General features: G+C 43.8%; 1 protein-coding gene across 1 annotated transcript in view; it reads right to left on the bottom strand.

Annotated features, from left to right (window-relative positions):
* Positions 1-22132, bottom strand: part of LOC309564212 (alpha-2-macroglobulin-like protein 1) — a 254662-nt gene that overhangs the window by 26384 nt on the left and 206146 nt on the right. Inside the window, exons 26-31 of the mRNA XM_082268839.1 lie at positions 21916-22092; positions 20138-20219; positions 15641-15797; positions 11691-11765; positions 7095-7257; positions 4065-4276 (exon numbers count right to left, since the gene is read on the bottom strand). Of these exons, the coding sequence (XP_082124965.1) occupies positions 4065-4276; positions 7095-7257; positions 11691-11765; positions 15641-15797; positions 20138-20219; positions 21916-22092 (866 nt within the window). The remainder of the gene's footprint in view (positions 1-4064; positions 4277-7094; positions 7258-11690; positions 11766-15640; positions 15798-20137; positions 20220-21915; positions 22093-22132) is intronic.

Here is a 22132-nt window from a genome sequence, read left to right as displayed (position 1 = left end):
CCTGCCACACTGCAAAAATGGTTCAAGAATGGTTTCTTGGAACATTATGAGTTTTAAGGGATGATTTGACTTCCAAATTCTCCAGATCTCAATCCAATCAATGCATCTGTGGGGTGTGCTGGAAAAACAGGTCCGATCCATGGAGTCCCCACCCGACCACAGGACTTAAAGGGGTTGTAATGTCAGAAGGTTTTTTTTAATCTTAATGCATTCTATGCATTAATATAAAAGCCTCCTATGTGCCCCCACCCCCCCTCTCAGCCTCCCTAACATTTACCTGAGGTCCCTTTCTGTCCAGCAATGTCCACGAGTGTCTCAGCTGTTGGAGATTCTCCCTTCTGATTGGCTGAGACACAGCAGCTGCACCATTGGCTGCCACTGCTGTCAATCAAAGTCAGCTAGCCAATCAGGATCTGGGCTGCTCTGTGCAAAATCAACTGCACAGAGCAGGTACGTATACCATGTTTGTTATTTTTATAGGGAGAAAAACTAGACTTTACAATCACTTTAACCACTTCCCGCCATCATATAGCAAAATGACGGCCGCAAAGTGGTTGCTCTATCCTGACTGGGCGTCAAATGAGGGCGTCACATGGGGACGGGCAGAGCAGCGATCGGTGGTGCGGTGTTACTCTGACACGCCGCATCTCCGATCCCGGTAAAGAGCCTATGACAACGAGGCTCTTTACCATGTGACCAGCTGTGTCCAATCACAGCTGGTTACACTGTAAATAGGAAGTGCCATTGATCGGCTTTCCTCAGTTCGCGCCTGACAGGCACAAGTAGAGGAGAGCCGATCGGCATCTCTCCTGATGAGGGGGGGGGGTCTGTGCTGGTAATCAGAGCATTGATTACCAGTGCAGACCCTTGGGGGATGCCACTAGAGCCACCAGGGATGCCCACCCATGGCCACCATGCCACCAGGGATGCCAATCAGTGCTCAGGGAGCCTGTCAGTGCCCTCCTCATCAGTGCTGCCCATCGTTGCCATCGATCAGTGCCACCCACCAGTGCCCATTATTGCCATCTATCAGTGCCGCCCACCAGCGCCCATCAGTGCCGCCTATCAGTGTCAATCAGTGCCCATCAGTGATGCCTATTAGTGCCCATCAATGGCTGATACCACTCAATCCATGGAAAATGCTGTGTATTGTCAGCCCACAGCAGGACATAAAGTGGAGCTCCATCCAAAAAGGGAAGTTCAGCTTTAAGCACTCTTCTCCCTCCTATGCTGTCATTTCTTTTGGAGAGGGGGAGCGGTTACCTAGTTTTTGACAGATACCCGCTCCCACTTCCATTCTCCTCTCCTCCTCCCTCCCTGCAATCTTCTGGGAACATGTCAGAGGTCCCCGAAGATTGCCAACCATTCACCATTCAGGAGGTGCAGCATGACACGCACATGTGCAGTTGTCACAGCCGGGTGCCCACATTTGTAATGGGCACCGGGGAGAGGAGAGAGAGAGAATCGAGGGTTCAGGTTGCCACATCGCTGGTATACTGGGACAGGTGAGTGTGTATACTTTTTGTAGTTGATGACTTTTAATAAACACAAAAACGACTGGAGCTCCTCTTTAACTCCTTTACGACCGCCCGCCACAGATGTACTGCGGCATTCTGCCGCTCCTGGGCGAATCGCCGTACATGTATGGCGCTCGTCAGGGCTCGACAAATTTGCTATGAATCTAGGAGCCAGCTAAAAAAGTTAGGAGCCAGTTTTTTTTTTGTAGCGTGGGTTGTCAGGGCAAGTAATTTGCGCCCCCTAACTAACTTACAGCAGAGCGGTCAGTCAATAACTCCAATGTAACGCATTATGTCAAGGTTATGGGCTGGCCAGAAAGAATGACATTAAAAACCTATTATAGGGGAAACTCCTTTTTATGCGAATGCATCATGACTGCGGCATGTAAAATACCCTAATCTGCTGCCTATTGTAGCTTAAGGGTGGCTGTTGGTGGGTGGCAAAAACATGTCTTTACAGCACATTTTTACCACCCAACTGCACATCTAAATAAAGCCTTTGTGACATTTTAAATAAAACACTGAAAAGGATGAAAGAAGTATCCCAGCGCTGCTGATCTTCTGTTGCCTCTTTGCAGCTACTTCCTGCATGTGTGTCCCCCTGTGGTGATTGTGGATAATACACAGGGCATCAGAGGACATAAAAAGATAATTTTAAAGCATGCCTTGCCTCATCTCCCTTTTTCCACCTCACAGCACACCTTAAACAACTTTGCACTATTAGAACAGCGGCTCAGTGTGGACACAGAACACACACACACACACACACAGGCAGCCCCCGTTCTCTATCCTCCACCAGAACCCTCCCCCCCCCCCCCCTCCCTCACAGTAGTGACTGTGACAGTCTGCCTGCTAGGTCAGGTAAAGGCCACACAGGCTGCCGGGTCCCCCTCCTCCTCACCCTTCTCCAAGGTCTGAACTCCTGCTGTGGGCTCTGGGGGGAGGAAGGCAAGCCTGATAAGGACGCTACGGGCAGCATAAGAGAACTCAGAGAGCAGCCATTCTCACAGGATACCGATCTTCATGCTACACCGGACCTTGCTCTGGCAGAGGGGAGGAGGCCAGCCCCCTCCCCTCTAACATTACTCACAGCCGGACTTCAGATTACTGCACGGAGACCAGAGAGGGGGAGAGCAAAGCATCAGCTGCCTGACACTCTGAGCTGCGTGTCCGGGCAGTCAGTCAGGAGTTGCAGAGAGTGGGCTGGCGGCAAATTAGGAGCCAGGACGCGGTTTCTGGTCGCCATGGCGACCTGGCGACCGGGGTTTGTCGAACCCTGGCGCTCGTTCTTGGGAGTCTAGGGGGAAACCGATGCGTGTGTCAGGCGTCTCCGATTGCCGCTTGACACCCGCGATCGTTCCTTGCTGAGAGATAAGGATGGTTGGCTGTTGTAAACACAGCTGACCGTCCTTCTTCCTGGGATGATCACAGAGACCATATGATCCTGCTACTGTATATAGGATCACATGTCTCTATGGTCATCTCAGAAGCCACGCCCCCCCACAGTGAAAATGACTCCCCTAGGGTCACATTTAACCCCTTGATCACCTATACTGTTAACCCCTTCCCTGCCAGTGTCATTATTACAGTAACGGTGCATATTTTTAGCACTGATTACTGTAGTAATGTCACTGGTCCCCCCAAAAGTGTCAAAAATGTCAGTCAAAAAATTGCAGATCGCTGCCATTACTAGTTAAAAAAAAGTAGTTAGTAGACGCGATAAATTTTGCACAAACCAATCAAAATACGCTTATTGCGATTTCTTTTACCAAAAATATGTAGAAGAAAAGAAATTGGCCTAAAATTTTAAAAAATCTTAAATTTTAATTTTTTTTTTTGGGAATGTCATATAGAAGATTGTGAAAAATATTGTTTTTTTTTCTTTTAAATTGTCGCTCTTTTTTTGTTTATAGTGCAAAAAATTAAAATCGCACAGGTGATCAAATACCACCAAAAGAAAGCTCTATTTGTGGGAAAAAAAGGACGCAAATTTTGTTTGGGTACAGCGTCGCACGACCGCGAAATTTCCCATTTAAGTAAGGCAGTGTCAAATCGCAAAATAGGGCCTGGTCAGGAAGGGGTTAAAATCTTCTGGGGGGCTGAAGTGGTTAAAGTGTCCTCAAGCCAAAAATATGTTTCCGATCCACCATTAGAAATAAAGCAACACCTCTCGATTCTAATTCACAAACAATGTTTACTGACTATTTTTTACTGATTCTTTCCTTCACCGCGTACCAATGTGGTTCATTGCGGGAACTTGCTGAGAAGGGTGGCTTCATCCCACATACCGTGGGATTATAAGAGCCACCATCATGAAAAACATAGGACCAGAAAAAAAAAAAATTACATTTATATTTCTGAATGAACTGTACACTTTATTTCAGGGTATCCAGACAAAAACATTTGAAGATATAGAATATTATATTTTTTTGTAGATTGGGTTTAGTGACACTTTGAGAGTTGAGTGCTCTCTTTCCTTCTGCATATTTGGAACAGGAAGTAATAGAATCTCCCTAGGGCACACATAGAGGAAAAAGGAAATTTTACCTGTGTGGAACTGAAACCGCCATTTGCGTTTTGCTGTTTGCACATCCAACGAGTGATGGCCGTCATGTCCCCTATGTCCTTGCTGGAGGGCTTGGGTTGGGAGGAAAGGGCCAGGAGGACATAAGATGTTATCTCCACATCTACAGATTTGGGTTTGGACCAGTATGATTCTTCTTCAACTTTAGCTTCCTGACTCCAATACATCATGCCGTCTGCAAAAAAAATGGGTTTAGAGGATGTATATTATTATTTAGTTATGACGTGATGTCATGATGTCATCCGCTTGTCTTTACTGGCAGCCAAATGGGCAAATGTAACACTTTTTTCATCCCTGAAATGCACAAAACCATCTCACACAACCACAATAATGTTTTGGTATGAGATAATATACGAATACGGGAGTGCGCCAGGAAATGTGCAGTGTAGTGTTCAAGAATGGCGATGTAGAAAACTCCTCAGCAGTTCTCCTAATGAGAATGCATTATTAAGTGTTCCCTCTTTTGTGGTTCTACTTGTATTATCACATGGATTCCACTTATAATATCACAATGGCCTCTATATTTTTCAAAACTATTTTCACATGTGGTTTCACTGGAGATGTAGGAATGCGATCATGGGAATGGGGGAAAAACGCTGTTGGCGCTGACGTTCAATAAGGGTTGGCCTTCAGAATATAATAATAATAGCTTACATTATTAATGTCTCAAGACCACTTAGATAGTCAGGGCTAGTGCAATGATTTTTGACACCCTAGACGAAACCTCATTTTGCAGCCCCCCTTGGCTCTGCCCCTGACTTTACCCCCTTTTGCCCTGCCCATATATATATACACATACCTCTCAACTTTTGAACTTGAGAATAAACACCACAGCAATAGGTGGGTGTGACCAAACATAATCATGGGAGGGGCTTAAGGGCCATGGTTAACTACAGGGCCGGCCTGTGCGAGCTAATCCTGTGCCCCCCACGCACGCATTTTCTTGCACCTTTTTTGCACTTTATTTGACTTTTCTTTTTTATGATCACTAATAACTTAGCCCCCCTTACATTAGAGACCCCCCTTACATCAGAGACCCCCCTACATCAGAGACTCTCACAGAGCCCCCCTTACATCAGAGACACTCACAGAGACCCCCTTTACATCAGAGACCCTCACAGAGCCACGCCTACATTAGAGCCCCCCACAGAGCCCCCCCTTAAATCAGAGACCCCCCACAGAGCCCCCCTTAAATCAGAGACCCCCACAGAGCCCCCCTTACATCAGGGACCCCCCTTACATCAGAGACCCCCCCACACAGAGCTCCCCTTACATCAGAGACCCCCCATATAGAGCCCCCCTCACATCAGAGACCCCCACACAAAGCCCCCTTTACATCAGAGACCCCCCACACAAAGCCCCCCTTACATCAGAGACCCCCACACAAAGCCCCCTTTATATCAGAGACCCATCACACAAAGCCCCCCTTACTTTAGAGACCCCCACACAAAGCCCCCCTTACATCAGAGCCCCCCACACAGAGCCCCCTTACATTAGAGAGCCACCTGTGTGTAATACACAGCTCAGTCCTGAAGCAGTAGGAGACTGAGGCACAGTCGCACAGCGGGAGGTAAGCGGCGGCCACGGCCTGTGTTAATCCTGTCCAGGCCACGGTCGCCGCTTACCTCCCGCTGTGCGGCCTGATCTTCTGCGAGCTGTGATGGCTGCACAGTGCCCCTGTTGCCCATGGCGCCCTGTGCGGCCGCACAGCTCGCACACCCCAAAGGCCGGCCCTTGTTAACCACTTCAGGACTGTCCGCCGCAGTTTTAAATCGGTACTTTGATGTTAAATGCCGGTGTTATGGCGGATAGCTCCCATAACCCCGGTATTTTCTTTCACATAATGTGATGATGTGGTGCATTTGCATCATCATAGGGCCAGTCACAAGAACCCAGAAGAAATAGCCACCCTCCTGATGACATCACAAATAATGAAAGTGGTACAGAACCCAGTGTGTGCCAGAGTTCCCAGAGAAAACCATTGGATCACTGGGCATTTAAGTATGTTTTCTTTTTATTACCCAGCAAAAAAGTTAGGGGGGGGAGGGGGAGTGAAGTTTTACTTTAAGAAAATAGCAGCCTGACTGCTCCCTACAATCACTCAAAAATATAAACGCTCCGTCTGCAAGTTTAGTAGATCCCTACACACTCAAATGATGGGAATATGGGGGTTTTATGGACCCCGTCCACAAATTTTTATACAATGTGCTTTTTTTATGTCATTCTTCTTCCAGTTTTCCATTTTGGATCCCTGGGACTGTGATATGATAGGCACTAGAAATTAGTGATCGACCGATATAGTTTTTTTATTGCCGACATTGCTGATACTGCTATATACTGTATATATATATTTTTTTTTTGACAGGTACTCTTGTGGAGGGATCTGGGAGTCTAAAATACCCCAAACCCCTCCTGTGCACTTAAAAGCACTCAAATTGCCAAGTTTGGCTGTTTTGAATGCTGTAATTTGTTTGAATTTGGTGCTGAGTACCTGGAAGTGATGTCATGACATCACTTCTGGGTTTTTACATGGAGACCCGATCAGAGCCGAATGCGGCTTTGATCGGGTCTTCTCTTCGGTGGCTGTGCAGGCTGGTTGCCTGTGTCTTCCGGTGGGACAGGAGACCCGGGGGGGGACTTACCCTCCCGCTCCTTGTAATGATAGCCGAGCGGCTTCTCAGCCACATAGGTTGTCATTACAAGCCACCTGACCATCAGCTATGGACGCCGGTATCATGGTGATCCCTTTAGCTGCAGGCATCACTCTGGTACAAGCACTTTCCCGAAATATCGGCAATATCGGTAACCTCAGGGGCTGATTCCGATATATCGGGGAAAGTGCATATTGGCCCCCGATATATTGGCTTTGCCGATAATCGGTCGATCCCTACTAGAAATCACATATACATATTTTTACTATCTCCTTTGCTCTTGGTATATGTTTTATGATATAATAATTTGGTGTGACAGCAGTGGGTGAGGACTTAGTGTACCTTCTTTATTTGCTTTTTCATCCAGGAGCTGCATGATTTTGGAACGTTCCTCCTGCTCATTGGCCATTGTGTAGGCGTATGCCTTAAGGGCCATTTTGTATGGAGTGGCTTCTTCTGCAGGTTCATCCTTCAAGCACTGTATAGCTTTCTTCACCACCGGATTCTGCACCACACAAGGAAACAATAAAAAGTAGCTTATCTAGAGATATATCTCTCCCAGATACACATAAAGTAAAAATGTGATTTAGGAAAAGGTCAAATGTCCACCAGTTCACCATCTCTGGCAGTTTTAATGAAGAGTAGGGACAGGCAAGTCTTACCAATTTGCTCCAAGCTGGGGCTTATCGGGGAACTATCGACTATTCTAACCAGCAGCCCAATTTACTAAATGGACTGGTAAAAAAGGTCTCAAAGATTACTTCCCAGTTCACATCCAACAGACCTGAGTAATAGCGGGCTCCAAACAGGAGAACAGCATTCTAAGGGAAGACAAGTGCATTAATAAGGAAGCACTAATGCATGAGATTTCATTACATGGGGCAGCCGTTCTCAGCCATCCTGCAGCCTCAAAAGTGAGACTCTTGTCTGACTGCAGGTCACCCAGGGAGCTTACATTTTCTTTTTTTTTTTTTTACCACCAGCTCACTAATAGTAGTGGATGAAATGAATTATTATTGAATAATAGTTTTTTTTCTCTGACTTAACAGATTTTTCATTTTTTGCTCATCTTAAGCCAGGTAAAGAAAAATACTCTTGCCTTCCTACAGATAACTATAATACACTGAACAAGGAACACTTTTTCATCAGAGTATAGCATCAACTCAAATAAACTCCTGGGATATTGATATAGTCAGTTAAGTAGCATAGGGGGTTGTTAATCAGTTTTAGCTGCTTTGGTGTTAATGTAATTACCAACAGGTGCACTAGATGGGCAACAACGAAACAACCTCCACAACACGAATGGTTTTACAGGTGGAGGCCACTGTCATTTGTTTCCCTGCTCATCTTTTCTGACTGTTTTTCACTAGTTTTGCATTTGGCTAGGGTCAGTGTCACTACTTGTATTATGGGGCGATACCTGGACCCCATAGAGGTTGCACAGGCAGTCCAACTTCTCCAGGATGGCACATCAATATGTGCCTTTGCCAGAAGGTTGGCTGTGTCTCCCAGCTCAGTCTCAAGAGCATGGAGGAGATTCCTTTATATATATATATATATATATATATACTCTCCGGTACACCTGTTGGTACACCTGTTTAATTGCTTGGTAACACAAATTGCTAATCAGCCAATCACATGGCAGAAACTCAATGCATTTAGGCATCTAGACGCAGTGAAGACAACTTGCTGAAGTTTAAACCCAGCATCAGAATGGGGATGAAAATGGTTACAACCTGCATTATTATGTAAATAGCGGCGGACCGGCAGCATTGATATGTAAATTGAGTTAAATTGAGGCGGCATTCATATGTATATCATGCCCCCTGAGGTCATATCCACCATCACCTCTGCTGAATGCTGCCCACTGGGGAGGTAAAGGGGCATGTTTGATAGTCCTGCCTGCAACTGTTTTTATTAAGCCTACCACCAGCCGGTTCTGAAAAGGTAAGCAAATTGAAGGGCGTGGGGGGGGGGGGGGGGTGATGTGAGGTGTGCAGAGGTAGGCAGAGAGGGAATTACAGTTTGGGGTGCACAGATGAGCAAGGAGGGGATGTACAGAGGTAAGAAAGGTGGGTGCAAAGATGAGCAGAGAAGGCACGTAGAGTTAAGAGGGAGGGGGTTAGAGAGGAGAGGATTGAGGTGCATTGGTTAGCAGGGGTTTTAGGATGCCAATGAGTACTGACAGGGTGGATAAAGATGTAAGTTATGTGTAGGGCAGTCCATTCAGTTCAAAGGACTGCTCTATGCGCTAGAAATGTGAAAAAAGTCCCAAACCCCTTTTCAAAATCACATGGTGCCACAGCCCCGTGAATTTTGGTACATGTGAAAACACACAAGTCAGCAGATGCGTGAGGGTATCTTTAACAATTAATGGCACTGCTGTGTATCTGCTAAAGGGCAGCACGTTTCTGTTATGTCAGGAAAACGATTTTGCATGCATTCCCGACACACACAAATGTGAATGTCTCAGTTACATTGGTGGCCAGTGCAAATCCCTCCTTACATTGGTGGTCACTGCGAATGCTCCTATTACATTAGTGGTCAGTGTGATTGGTATAGACAGTGTAGAAACTCCTTTTTATATTGGTAGTCGGTAAAAAAAAAATCCTAACTTGCATTTGTCATCAGTTTCTAATCCTCCCTTACATTGGTGGTCCATGTAGAAGTCCCCTTTAACCACTTAAGCCCCGGAGGATTTGGCTGCTCAATGACCAGGCCCTATTTTGCGATTCGGCACTGCGTGACTTTAACGGACAATTGCGCGGTCGTGCGACGCTGTACCCAATTTAAATTGATGCCTTTTTTTCCCACAAACAGAGCTTTCCTTTTGGTGGTATTTGATCACCTGTGTGATTTTTTTTTTTTTTTTTTTGCGCTATAAACGAAAAAAGAGCGACAATTTTGAAAAAATAACAATATTTTTCACATTTCTTTATATGAAATTCTCAAAAAAAATGTAAAAATCAAAATTTTTTAACATTTTAGGCCAATTTGTTTTCTGCTACATATTTTTGGTAAAAAAAAATTGCAATAATCGTATTTTGATTGGTTTGCGCAAAAGTTATTGCATTTACTAACTACGGGAAAGATTTGTCATTTTTTTTTTTTTTAACTAGTAATGGCGGCGATCTGCGATTTTTTTTTGCGGGACTGCGACATTGTGGCGGACAGATCGGACCCCTGACTGACACTTTTGGGGGTACCTGTGACATTACTACAGTAATCAGTGCTATAAATATGCACTGTTACTGTAAAAATGACACTGGCAGGGAAGGGGTTAACTTTATTGGTGATCAAGGGGTTAAGTGTGTCCCTAGGGGCGTGATTCTGTTAGGGGGCATGGCTAGTGCTACATAGCAGGATCGCATAGCCTGTCATTACTTCAGGGAGAATGACAGACGGCTGTGTTTACATCAGCCGTCTGTCTTTCTCCATCTCCTGAAGGAGATCGCGAGTAGCCGCCGGTCACACGCGCTGGCTAGGCAGGGAACGAGCAGGGGCGGGAGCGCGCCACCAGCACCGTGCGCTTGCCCCCTACAGGTTTGTGGGCGAGCGATGTAGGTCTACGTCGCTTTGCCTGTAGGGGACTGACTGCCGCAGTAAATAGTCGTGCGGTGGTCGGCAAGTGGTTAAATTGGTGGTCAGTGTACATTTTCAATTACATTGGGGCTGAGTGTAAACCCCCCCCCCCCCCCTACATTGGTGGCCAGTGCAGAAATCTCCCTTTATTGGTTGCTGGTGTAAAATCCATGTACATTTTTCATTACATTGGTGATCAGTGGACATTTCTCTTTACATTGGTGGTAATTGCATTGCCCTTATACTGGAGTTAGTGTAAATCCCACTTTACATTGGTGGTGGGTGTAGAAATGTCACTTACATTGGTGGTCAGTATAAATCTCCTCGACAATGGTTGTCAGTGGAAATTCCCACCTACATGGGGGTCATTGTATATTCCCCCTTACACAGGTGGTTGGTGTAAAATACATTACATTTCAGTGTGAAAATCCCTCTTTATATTGGTGGGTGGCGTAAAATCCCTCGTTACATGGTGGTCAGTGTGGAATCCCCCACTTTATACTTGCCAAAGATTTCCAGCTTTACTCTACATGATTCAGAATTTGCCACAGTGTAATGCCTCCTAACTAATTCTCCCCCCCCCCCCACACCACTGCCACTGATCCTATTAACCCCACCAGCATTGCCACTGATCACCCGCCCCCCTTCCAGCACTGCCATAGATCCCAGGAGTCATTGGATCCCTAGGAGTTTTATGTCTTTTCATGAGTCCCCTGACCTCCCCATTCCATGGTGTGCAGGCAGTGAGGAGATGATGTGATGTAACATCTAGCAACCAATCAGTGAGCAGTAATGATGTGCACTAACCTCTTGCAACCAATCAGTGAGGAGTAATGATGTGCACTAACCTCTTGCGACCAATTAGTGAGCTGTAAGGATGTGCAGTAACCACTAGCAACCAATTAGTAAGCAGTAAAAATGTGCAGTAACCTCTGGCAACCAATTAGAGAGTAAAAAGGCGGTCCAGTAACTAGTAATCTAGCAACCAATCAGTGAGCAGTATTGATGTACAGTAATCTTTAGCAACCAATCAACGAGCAGAAGTCATGTGCTGTAACCTCTAGCAAAAAATCAGTGAGCCGTAATGTGTGCTGTAACCTCTAGCAGCCAGTCAGCGAGCGGTAATGATAAGCTGTAACCTCTGGCAACCAATCGCAATCGTTGCCTGATCTGATTCAGTAAACTGATTTTGAGGAGTCTAGCTGCTATTTATTGTATGTCCCAGAGCAAGCACATAACAAAATTGCAAGGGGGGGGGGGGAGAAAATGTTTGCCCAGGGTCCAATTAATATTGAACAGGGCCATGCCATATTCCATAGTGATATGTATTGTGAAGGACACAAGACTTCCACTGACCTCTACTTCACATTCCATTTCCAACAAAGACACCACCATGTAAGCCGTGAGCGAGACCTCATCATTCACTCCACCCTGCCACATGAGTGAAAAACAACCGTTATACAGTTATTTTCTGTAAAAAATTAAATTGTAAAATAAATAAAACATTTTTTTTAATACCATCTTTGTTTTGCAGATAAATATTTAACACAGGATGCACCAATGACTATTGGATATTTATGGAGAGAGCACAGCAGGGACTGATTCCTTTTAGGCCCCATTCACACTTGAGCGCTTTTCAGCTTGTAAAACGCTCAGCTCTGAAACTCCAATACGCCTAACAATCAAAATCCAATTTATTTCAATTGCCCCTGTTCACATCTGAGCTTCCTGTCGCCTGAAGCAAAATGCCTGAGGCTCCATTTACACCTGAGCGTATCAAATTACTTTTTTCGGGCGTTTTTTTTAAGCTTTTTACAAGCTTTTTTTAAAAGCGTTTGAATACAGCTTCAGGTGTTTTTGTTTAGCCACTAGGGGGGGGGAGGGAGAGAGAGAAAATTAGTGGTGGAAATCTGCTATTTGAGCGTTTTTCTGCTAAAGTCAAGCGTTTCTATTGAAGTCTATGAGGCCAAAAGCGCTTGTAACCTGCCAAAAAGAAACTCATGTACTTTTTTGAGCTTCAGCCATTTTGCTTCAGGTGACAAAATGCTCAGATATAAACAGGGGTCATTGAAATGAATAGAATTTTGCTTGGTGGGCGTTTGGAGCTTCAGAGCTAAGCATTTTACAAGCTGAAAAATGCTCAGGTGTGAACAGGGCCTTAAGCTCAAAAAAGAACATGAGCTTCTTTTTGGCAAGTTACAAGCGTTTTTAGCCCCTTGGACTTCAATAGAAACGCCTGACTTGAGCAGAAAAATGCTCATAAAACATTTGTAAAATGCTCAAATAGCAGATCTCCACCCCTAATTTCCTCTCCCTCTCCTCTCCGTAGTGCTTTCTATTGGCTAAACAAAAACGCCCTGAAGCTGTAAAACACAAATAGAACATTTCTCAAATGCTTTAGAAAAGCTTGTAAAAAGCTGCCAAAAAAGCTTTAAAAACACCTGAAAAACGCCAGTAAATTGATACGCTTAGGTGTGAATGGAGCCTAAGACTCTCTACCTATCAATGAAATCACAGATGTAGCCATATAGAGAGAGAAGACGGGGTCACTACTCTGACTCTCTGACTACTCTGACTCTCTGACTCAGGCTAAAGGGATTGTAGAGGCAGAAGTTTTTTTTTTTTTTTTTGCCTTAATGCACTCAATGCACCTTGTACCTATGTACCTTCTGTGTGCAGGCCCCCCTCCCCCCAGCACCCCCTAGTACTTACCTGAGCCCCATCTCTATCCAGTGATTGCAGAAATTTCTCAGCTGCCCTGGACTCCCCTCCTCATTGGCTGAGACAGCAGTGCTGTGCAATTGGCTCCCAGTGCTGTCAATCAAAGCCAGTCAGTCAATAAGGAGCGAGAGGGGGCAGGGCTGGGATGTGGCTCCGTGTCTGAATGGACACAGGGAGCTGTGACTCGTCTCAGGTGCCCCCATAGCAAGCTGCTTGCTGTGGGGGGCACTCAACAGGAGGGAGGGGTCAGGCTCACAGAAGAGGGACCCGAGAAGAGGAGGATCCAGGCTGCTCTGTGCAAAACCAACTGCACAGAGGAGGTAAGTATCACATGTTTGTTATTTAAAAAAACGAGACTTTACATTCACTTTGGAGGAACTGCAGTCTGCTTGCATAATTCATAATATAAACATCTTTGCCATTCTGAAGATTCTTTCCAACCACTTTGCATATTATTTTATATATATATATACAGTATATATATATATATATATATATATATATATATATATATATATAATTCTGTACTTGTCAAATATGCTGCAGAAATCTCCCTCTCTTTTAAATAGAAAAAGTTAGAATTTTAAATAGAATAAATTTGCATTTTCAATATAACAAATTAGAATTTGAATAGAATAGAAGATAAAGGAAAAAATAAATAGAAAAGAAAAAACAATAGAATAGAATGGACTAGAAAAAGCAATAGAATAGAATGGAAAAAGAATATAACCATCTTCCAAAATTAAAATAAATTTGATTTCAAATGGAATTTGAATTGAATTAGAAAGGAATTTGATTTGAATGCAATTTGAATCAATTCGAATTTTCCAAATTCAAAAAATTTGAATCGATTTAAATTCGAAAAAACAAAACAAATTTTGAAAACGAATTAAACTAAATTAATTTATGTAAATACTGAATCAAAACAAATTTTTTCATTCTGCGCATGTCTACTGCTGAATACCTTTTCATGTGCTTTATTCTCCCCCTAAAATCTCCTGGACTTAAGCATCCTTCTTAGTGCTCTTTGTATATAATGTTTAAGATGGGCCTGGTGATTTAATGTTTACTATATTTAACCCTGTCTGTACTGTGCTGGCAGATCGCATTATCAGTTGTGAACTAGATGGGTGAACTGTCTGTCCTAACAAAGAGTTAAAGATCTAGAACTGGGGCTTCTTCATTTTATATTAATGAGGAAAATTTAGTCTGTCCCTGGGGGGCCCTTGCAATTTGCCCAGAAGCCTGTTCACAAGAAATATCTAAAAGGTAAGAATTATATATTTTTCTTTTTTTTCCAAATGTTATTGTGGTTCTCTTATGTTTGAATACAAAAGTGGAAATACACTTTGATTTACATCAACTGCCTGCTTTATTTTTATTTTCTTTTTAGCAAAGTAGCTAAGGGTAGCTAGGAAAACTGTTAGGGAAAGCTGAGAGCTCCACCTACTGGCTGAACATATGAATACAGAATATTCTTGTACAGTACAATATTTTATATTTACCCCATTAGAAAAAGAAATGACATTACAGTTTATCAATCAGTTTGGAGTGGGACATTCAACACTAAAAATGGATTGATGAGGAGGGCTAGGAACTATGGCAGGTACAGTAAATCAAGTTGCTGGTATATTTGGAATTAGACATGTACATGATGAAAAAATTTGTTTTGTTTTGTTAAATTTCGATTTGTTTATCTAGTTATTTAGTTTCATTAAATTTGGTTGGTTAGTTCAATTTGTATTTGGAATTTGTATTCGCGAATTTGTATTCAGAATTCGTTTTATGTCTTTTTCGATTTCACTGATTTTTTTTCTATTTGAAACATTCAAATCGATACATTTTAAGAGTGGAATCGAAATCTTTCGAATTTGTTTTTTTTTCAGATTCGAATGTGGCAAAGTGAACAAAGAAAAGAAAAGTCTTCATCAAATGATTACAATGACTCTTTAAATCACCTTTGGCTTCACAAAAACAGCATTATTTTGAAATGGTACTCTAATAACACACACAGTCTTTGATTTCAGAAATATGTTTACAGTTCAAATTTGACTGGAATTTTGATGTAAAATATCATTTGAATTTCAATTCCAATTTCCGGAATTTGGAAGTATTTGGTTTCGTTATTCGGAGCATTTGGTAAACCTATTTTATACTGTAATTCGGGTATTCTGATATATCAGAATCTACCAATAATGAAACAAACCGCACGTGTCTGTTGGGAAGAAATAAAAAGCTTTTATACTATGATATCAACACTTCAGAACACCCCTGTAAATGTGGGTTGAACTGAAAATAAAATAAAACCCATGCACAAATCCTGTCTTAAATATAATAAAAAACGATATAACTGGAAAAAAAAAATTTGTTTTATTGTCTTTGATAATTACAGTGCTGTTAATTGTTTCCTCTAACTACAGGCACACTTTAAAAAAGTACCAAAAAGTTCCCAAAATCATTGAAAATTAACAAATAAATATAATAAATACATATACATGTCTTTCCACTCCCGCCCCAAACAACTGTAACACTGCAAAACAGCAAAGTGATCCAATGAATGAATTATGATTTGGCGTCTGTCTCACCTTCATGCCGTTATGCAGGACTCGTCCCGTGGCCTTGAAGCAGCCGTTGTCTTTTTGTTGCTTCTCCAGAAAACTCCGTCCTTGATTTATGTGTTTGTCATCGATGAAAACAATGTCCCGAGCCTGATAAAAACTCTTCATAACAAAGGCTGTGAGCCTAGAAATAAAGAACAGGACAGACATGGCCTCCACCAGTCAGTCACAAGATATTGTTAATATTCCCATCGCATACATTCCTGGAATAGGCTCAAATGTGACGGGTGCAGCAGCAACATCATAGATCAATGCACATATCTGCCAGCACAGCGTGGATCATCAAGTGTCACCTGAAGCTTTTATTGAAGGACAAAGTGCATTGTTTTGGAGCATGTGATAACGAAAGGGTCCTGCGTGGCTCTGAAACGTTTCTCTTGGTCCTTTGTGATGTGTTCATTCTTCAATAAAAGCTTTGGACGACACTTGATGATCCGCCAAGTGCTGCCAATTCCTTTTCCTTTATCAACTTGATGATCCGCGCTGTGCTGGCAAATATATGCATTGATCTATGATGTCACCAGTCAGTCGTGACATACACTTAAAGGGGTGTGGTTAAAGGGGTGTGGGGGGGGGGGGCTACCTCCTTTGCTTGATGTCACAAAGAGAGGCTGCTGGACAGAGCCTTCAACATTTTGCAATGGGGCCCCATGAGTTGAAGTTAAGCCCTGTTGACAACCAATAGAATTCATCTTTGTCATCTAACTTCAGCAAAATTAAATTTACTTTTTAGTGGTTACTGGAGGCTGTACTTTTTGGCTTCTGGGGTTTATGTACACTATATTACCAAATATATTGGGAAGCCTGCTTTAACACGCACATGAACTTTAATGGCATTCCAGTCTTAGTCCGTAGGGTTCAATATTGAGTTGGCCCACCCGTTGCAGCTATAACAGCTTCAACTCTTCTGGGAAGGCTGTCCACAAGGTTTAGGAGTGTGTCTATGGGAATGTTTAACCATTCTTCCAGAAGCACATTTGTGAGGTCAGGCACTGATGTTGGACAAGAAGGCCTGGCTCGCAGTCTCCATTCTAATTTATCCCAAAGGTGTTTTATCTGGTTGAAGTCAGGACTGTGCGGGCCAGTCAAGTTCCTCCACTCCAAACTCACTCTTCCATGTCTTTGTGGAAAAAACACACAAAAAAACCTGGCGCTGAGAGCTGACAAGTCTAGAGACCTAAAAAGCTGATTGATAAAAACAATAAAATTGGTAGAAAATAATAATGATGAGGGTTGGCCATGTGTCTCGTCAGGGGTGCAAGCTGCCCCATACTCAGTCCCGATGAGATAAGCGACACAAACAACAAAAATGGGATAAAAAGCGCTCCCCCAGACAAAGAAAACTAGGCTGGTAAATTCGGAGTAAAACATAGAGAGGTATCTCTCCATACATTGTCTTCAGCATTGGCTCCCAATCAAGGTGCTGCCACTTATGCTATTTACATGGTGGTCAGTGCTTTTCCCATCCATTTACTGGAGTTTCCTCTCATGATGTCCTTAATAAACTGAGATATTTTACCCCTAATTTACCAGCCTAGTTTTCTTTGCCTAGGGGAGCGCTTTTTATCCCATTTTTGTTGTTCATGTCTTTGTGGACCATTTTTTGTGTACTGGTCCAAATAATTTGGTGGAGGGGGGATTATGGTGTGGGGTTGTTTTTCAGGGGTTGGGCTTGGCCCTTTAGTTCCAGTGAAGGGAACTCTTAAGGCGTCAGCATACCAAGACATTTTGGACAATTTCTTCCTCCCAACTTTGTGGGAACAGTTTGGGGATGGCCCCTTCCTGTTCCAACATGACTGCGCACCAGTGCACAAAGCAAGGTCCATAAAGACAAGGATGAGCGAGTTTGGGGTGGAGTAACTTGACTGGTCTGCACAGAGTCCTGACCTCAACCCGATAGAACACCTTTGGGATGAATTAGAGTGGAGGCCATCCAGGCCTTCCCGTCAAACATCAGTGCCTAACAGGCCTGGCACTTGACTGGCCTGCACAGAAATGGAAAATCCTTTAGTAAAATACCTAATTTCACTCATCCCTAAAAATACCAGACAATAGAGACTTGCTAATTTTTCTTCATGTTTGTGAATAGCTTGCAGTTCATTACCTATTAACGATAACAGTACATTTGTTTGACATATAAAATGGTAATCTTCCTATTATACAACAGAATTCACTAACTAGAGTAAATGCCCACTGTGTGAAAGTTCATCCGTTGGGGAGTTGACATTGTGGAGTTGTAAGGCTTCATGTACACATAGCCTGCAGAAAATTGTGGCAAAATCACGCCATGATTTTACCGCGACTTTGCCACCTTTTACGGCCGGCGGCCAAAATATTCTTATCCCTCCCTAGCACAAATACTCTACCCCTCCAATTTCCCCTTCGAGCACAAATCCTGCCCCCCCACTCCAAATCCCCCCTCCTAGCACAACTTCCCCTCCCCAATCCCCCATCCTAGCGCTACCCCCCCCCCCCAAATTTCCCCTCCAAGCACAAATGCCCCCCAATCATCCCTACTAGCATAAATCCTCCTCCCAAAAAAATGTCCCCTCTAAGCACAAATCCCCCCCCCCCAACCATATTACCTTTTCTAGCACAAGCCCCCACATCCCCCCCTCCTAGCACAAATTCTCTTTCCCATCTCCCCTCTCAACACAAATCTCTCCTAATTACCAGTCCTAGCACTCCTCCCCAAATTTCCTCTCCCAGAACAATTCTTATCTCCTGCCCTTCCCCCCCCCCCTGAAAATGTTTTTCCCCTCCCAACGCAAATTCCCTGCCCCCCAATCTCCTTGTGGTGTCCCCGAACCTCACATGATACCACAGTGCCCAGGGCAAATTCCACTCCTGCCCACCCCTTGCCCCGGCTCTGCACACGATATTGCGCATTTTCCTGGCATACATAGAAACAAACTGCTCTTTAGCAGATGGATGATGGTGTCATTAATACCTAATGGCACCCCCAATGCATAGGCAAATGCGCACACCAAACAGCATGGTGTCACAGCACTATATGGTGCAGTGTGGTGCAATTTTACAAAAGGGTTGGGGACTCATTTTGCTGTTTCTTGTGGGTAGGGCAGCTATAAACAAAAAAAGGGCGACAATTCTGAAAAAAAAAAAAAAAAAACAATATTTTTCACTGTCTGCTATATAACATTCTCAAAAAAAATCTAAATTTTTTAACGTTTTAGGCCAATTTGTTTTCTGCTACATATTTTCGGTAAAAAAAATTGGAATAAGCATATTTTGATTGGTTTGCGCAAAATTTATTGCGTTTATTAACTACGGGAAAGATTTATGTCATTTTTTATTGTTTTTTTAAATTTTTTTTACTAGTAACGGCGGCGATCTGCAATTTTCTGCGGGATTGCGACATTGCGGCAGACAATGTCTGACATTTTTGACACTTTTGGGGGGACCAGTGACATTACTACAGTAATCAGTGCAACAAATATGCACTGTTACTGTAAAAATGACACTGGCAGGGAAGGGGTTAACAGTATAGGTGATTAAAGGGTTAAATGTGACCCTAGGGGAGTGATTCTAACTGTGGGGGGGGATGGCTTCTGAGATGACCATAGAGACATGTGATCCTTATATAGCAGGATCACATGAGCTTTGCGATCATCCCAGGAGGAAGGACGGTCAGCTGTGTTTACAACAGCCGACCTTCCTTCTCTCCCAGCGGGGAACGATTGAAGGTGTCAGGCGGCAATAAGAGCCACCTGACACACGCGCCGGCTTCCCCGCTGGCGATCGGGGTGGGAGCGCGCCGCCAGTGGTGCGCGCTCGCCCCCCAGCTCCTCTCAGACGAGCGACGTAGGTCTACAAAGTTTTGCCTGCCCGAGCCACCCTGCCGCAGTAAATACGCGGTGGAAGGTCGGGAAGTGGTTTAAGTACCGCAGTGCGGTTTCGCAAAAAAATGGCCTGGTCATTAGGGGGCAAACCTTCTGGAAGTCAAGTGGTTAAAGCGTTTGTTACCCCCAACACTTCATATTCCTGATATGTGCCTGCTGTACCATGTACTTGTATCCTGTTCTCTTTGTATTGCTTCCTTTGTGTAAAATCCCTGGTTTCCCTGCCAGTCCCTGCTTTCCTATTAAAAACTGACCAAACTAGTCAGGAGAGCTCAGCGTGGTCAGTTCTCTAGATATGCTGGGAACTCAGTGTGCTCTCCTCCAATGATCAGTCTTGCCCTGACACGCCCCTGCTGCACACCCATTCACTGGGAAGCTCAGTGTGCTGCTGCTTCTCCTCCCCCAGCTCTTATGCAGCAGAGAGATTGTGATCACTTATAAAAAAGGGGAAAGAAGGTATTTACTGTATAATGTTTTTTTATATCCACACAAAAATGTTTTGCATTTAATTTCTATTTTAAACTGAATGGGTTGTTTTACAAGGTGATCGTTTACAATCATTTTAAGTCTTGTGCGGCTGCGGCACGATGAGGGCCATACGTACCATGTACTGCCCTCTTTATCACTTTTGCCGAAGGCGCTGTAAGAGCCGTCTGGGTGCTTGTATGTCAGCTGACGTTGTTGTCCTGGAGGAACATCATTTAGTTAATAAAACGAAGAGGGTGTCAACGAACAACATTTTTTCAGAGGTGCTCTATGGAAACCCCAAAATAATATAAGAATAAGATCGGAATTCTGTCCACCTCGTAGAAAAATGTAATTTTCCCAAATACCTTTTAATTTGAATCTAGTTAGGAGAGAACAATGGCAGATCTTTGTTCAGACACTCTGATAAATGAGGAAAAAGTGATCTAAATTAAAGCTGAACTCCGGGATAAGCAAACATTGTCTAAATACAAGAGTCATGTATTCTTCCTTGAATCTGGGTGTGATTTGTGTATTTCTTTCAATCCATCATTTATTTTGCAATCTGCACTTTGGACAATATGGATTAATGGACACTAGTCACGTTTTATATGTATAAGCGCCGGTTCACACTGGCGCGACGCTACTTTCAGGGGCGACCTCCGAGATCGCGGTGCGAGCAGCACGCCGCGACCTCGGAGCGGCCGCCACAGACTTCATAACATTGAAGTCTATGGCGGTCGCCTCCTGGTCGCCCCAAAGAAGCTCCGGACCCTTTTTCTAGGTCGGAGCGACTTGTGTCGCTCCTATTAGAACGGGTCCGTAGCTTCCCTATGTGTTTACACAAGAGACTCTATTTAAATTTTTTAGCGCACCAAAATTTTATTCACATTTATATTCCCACACTAGGTAACTAGGAATTTTGGTTGCAGCTTTAAAATATATCAGCGCACCCTTCACACCATTCTTTCATACACAATATATGTTTGGTGGATGAAATTAAATGACAGCCTAAAGGCCCGTACACACGTACCGATCTGCCGATTGTAGGCTTGTTAGTATGATGCCTCCGACAGCCGACAGCGCACATTCGGCCGAAAAGAATCTCGCAAGCATTAAAATTTTTGTATGCCGACACCAGAACGGCCGATTGTTCGCCAGTCAGTACAGATTTCGGCCGACAGACAGCAGATTTGCAAGACTGGACATGCTCAGAAAAGAAAAAACACAGGGAAAGTAAACCATCACATGACATCACTTCTGCAGTCGGCTGTAGTCGGCGGACAAAATTCTTGTGCAGTCTTTTGCACTTTTCAACAGACACGACAGCCCGGGGACAAAAGACGGCCGATCGTTCGGCCGACGATCGGTACGTGTGTACGGGGCTTTATAGACACCCCCCCCCCCCCCGTTTTTTCTGGGACACGTATTTTTGGGGATAATGACAATTGGCCTTGGCAACCCAAGCAAAGCAGTCATAATTAGGCTAATATCTGAAAATTTCCCCAGCTATGATGCCTTCCATGTTTTTTTCTTTTCAAGCCAATATACTGTACATTGCTATGTCCATCTTGGAGCACACCCAACAGCCATAAATTGGTGCAGATAACTCTTCCATACAGAAGACTGACATTCCCTGATACCATGGATTGATCATGGATTGATGTTAGTTTTAGGACAGCCATGTTATTCTGCATCACAATGTGCACTGCCCAGGAGTTAGTAGCATTTCCAATACTGTGGAATGGCAACTTCTAGCAGTAAATGGATAAGTGTCCTTCAGGATTCCGTAAACAAGTATGGAAAATGCAGCTACAAAAGCATCAAAAGGGCCATCTTATTTCACTCTTCTATGAATCAGTAAACATACTTTGTGTTCTATTTAGGTTCACTTCTGCCTCTAGATGCTACACTTACCTGCGTCCAAAAATTTCTTCCCCTTCTCCAGGATGGAATCAGTCAGCTGATTTGTAGACTTCAGATAATGGAGAACGTAGATGTTGGGGGAAAACCGGAGCATGTTCTGTTCACCACAACCACATGACATGGCCAGGAGGCTTTCCAGGTTGTTCAGTGCCGAACCCATGATGTCACCTGACCCAGAAATGAAACATTAGAGGTGAAGTGAGGATTG

Source organism: Pelophylax lessonae (assembly GCF_965119305.1).
Source record: "Pelophylax lessonae genome assembly, chromosome: 9".
Taxonomy (NCBI): domain Eukaryota; kingdom Metazoa; phylum Chordata; class Amphibia; order Anura; family Ranidae; genus Pelophylax; species Pelophylax lessonae.
The sequence above is the reverse complement of the archived record's forward strand: the minus strand, read 5'-3'. Positions and strand labels throughout refer to the sequence as shown.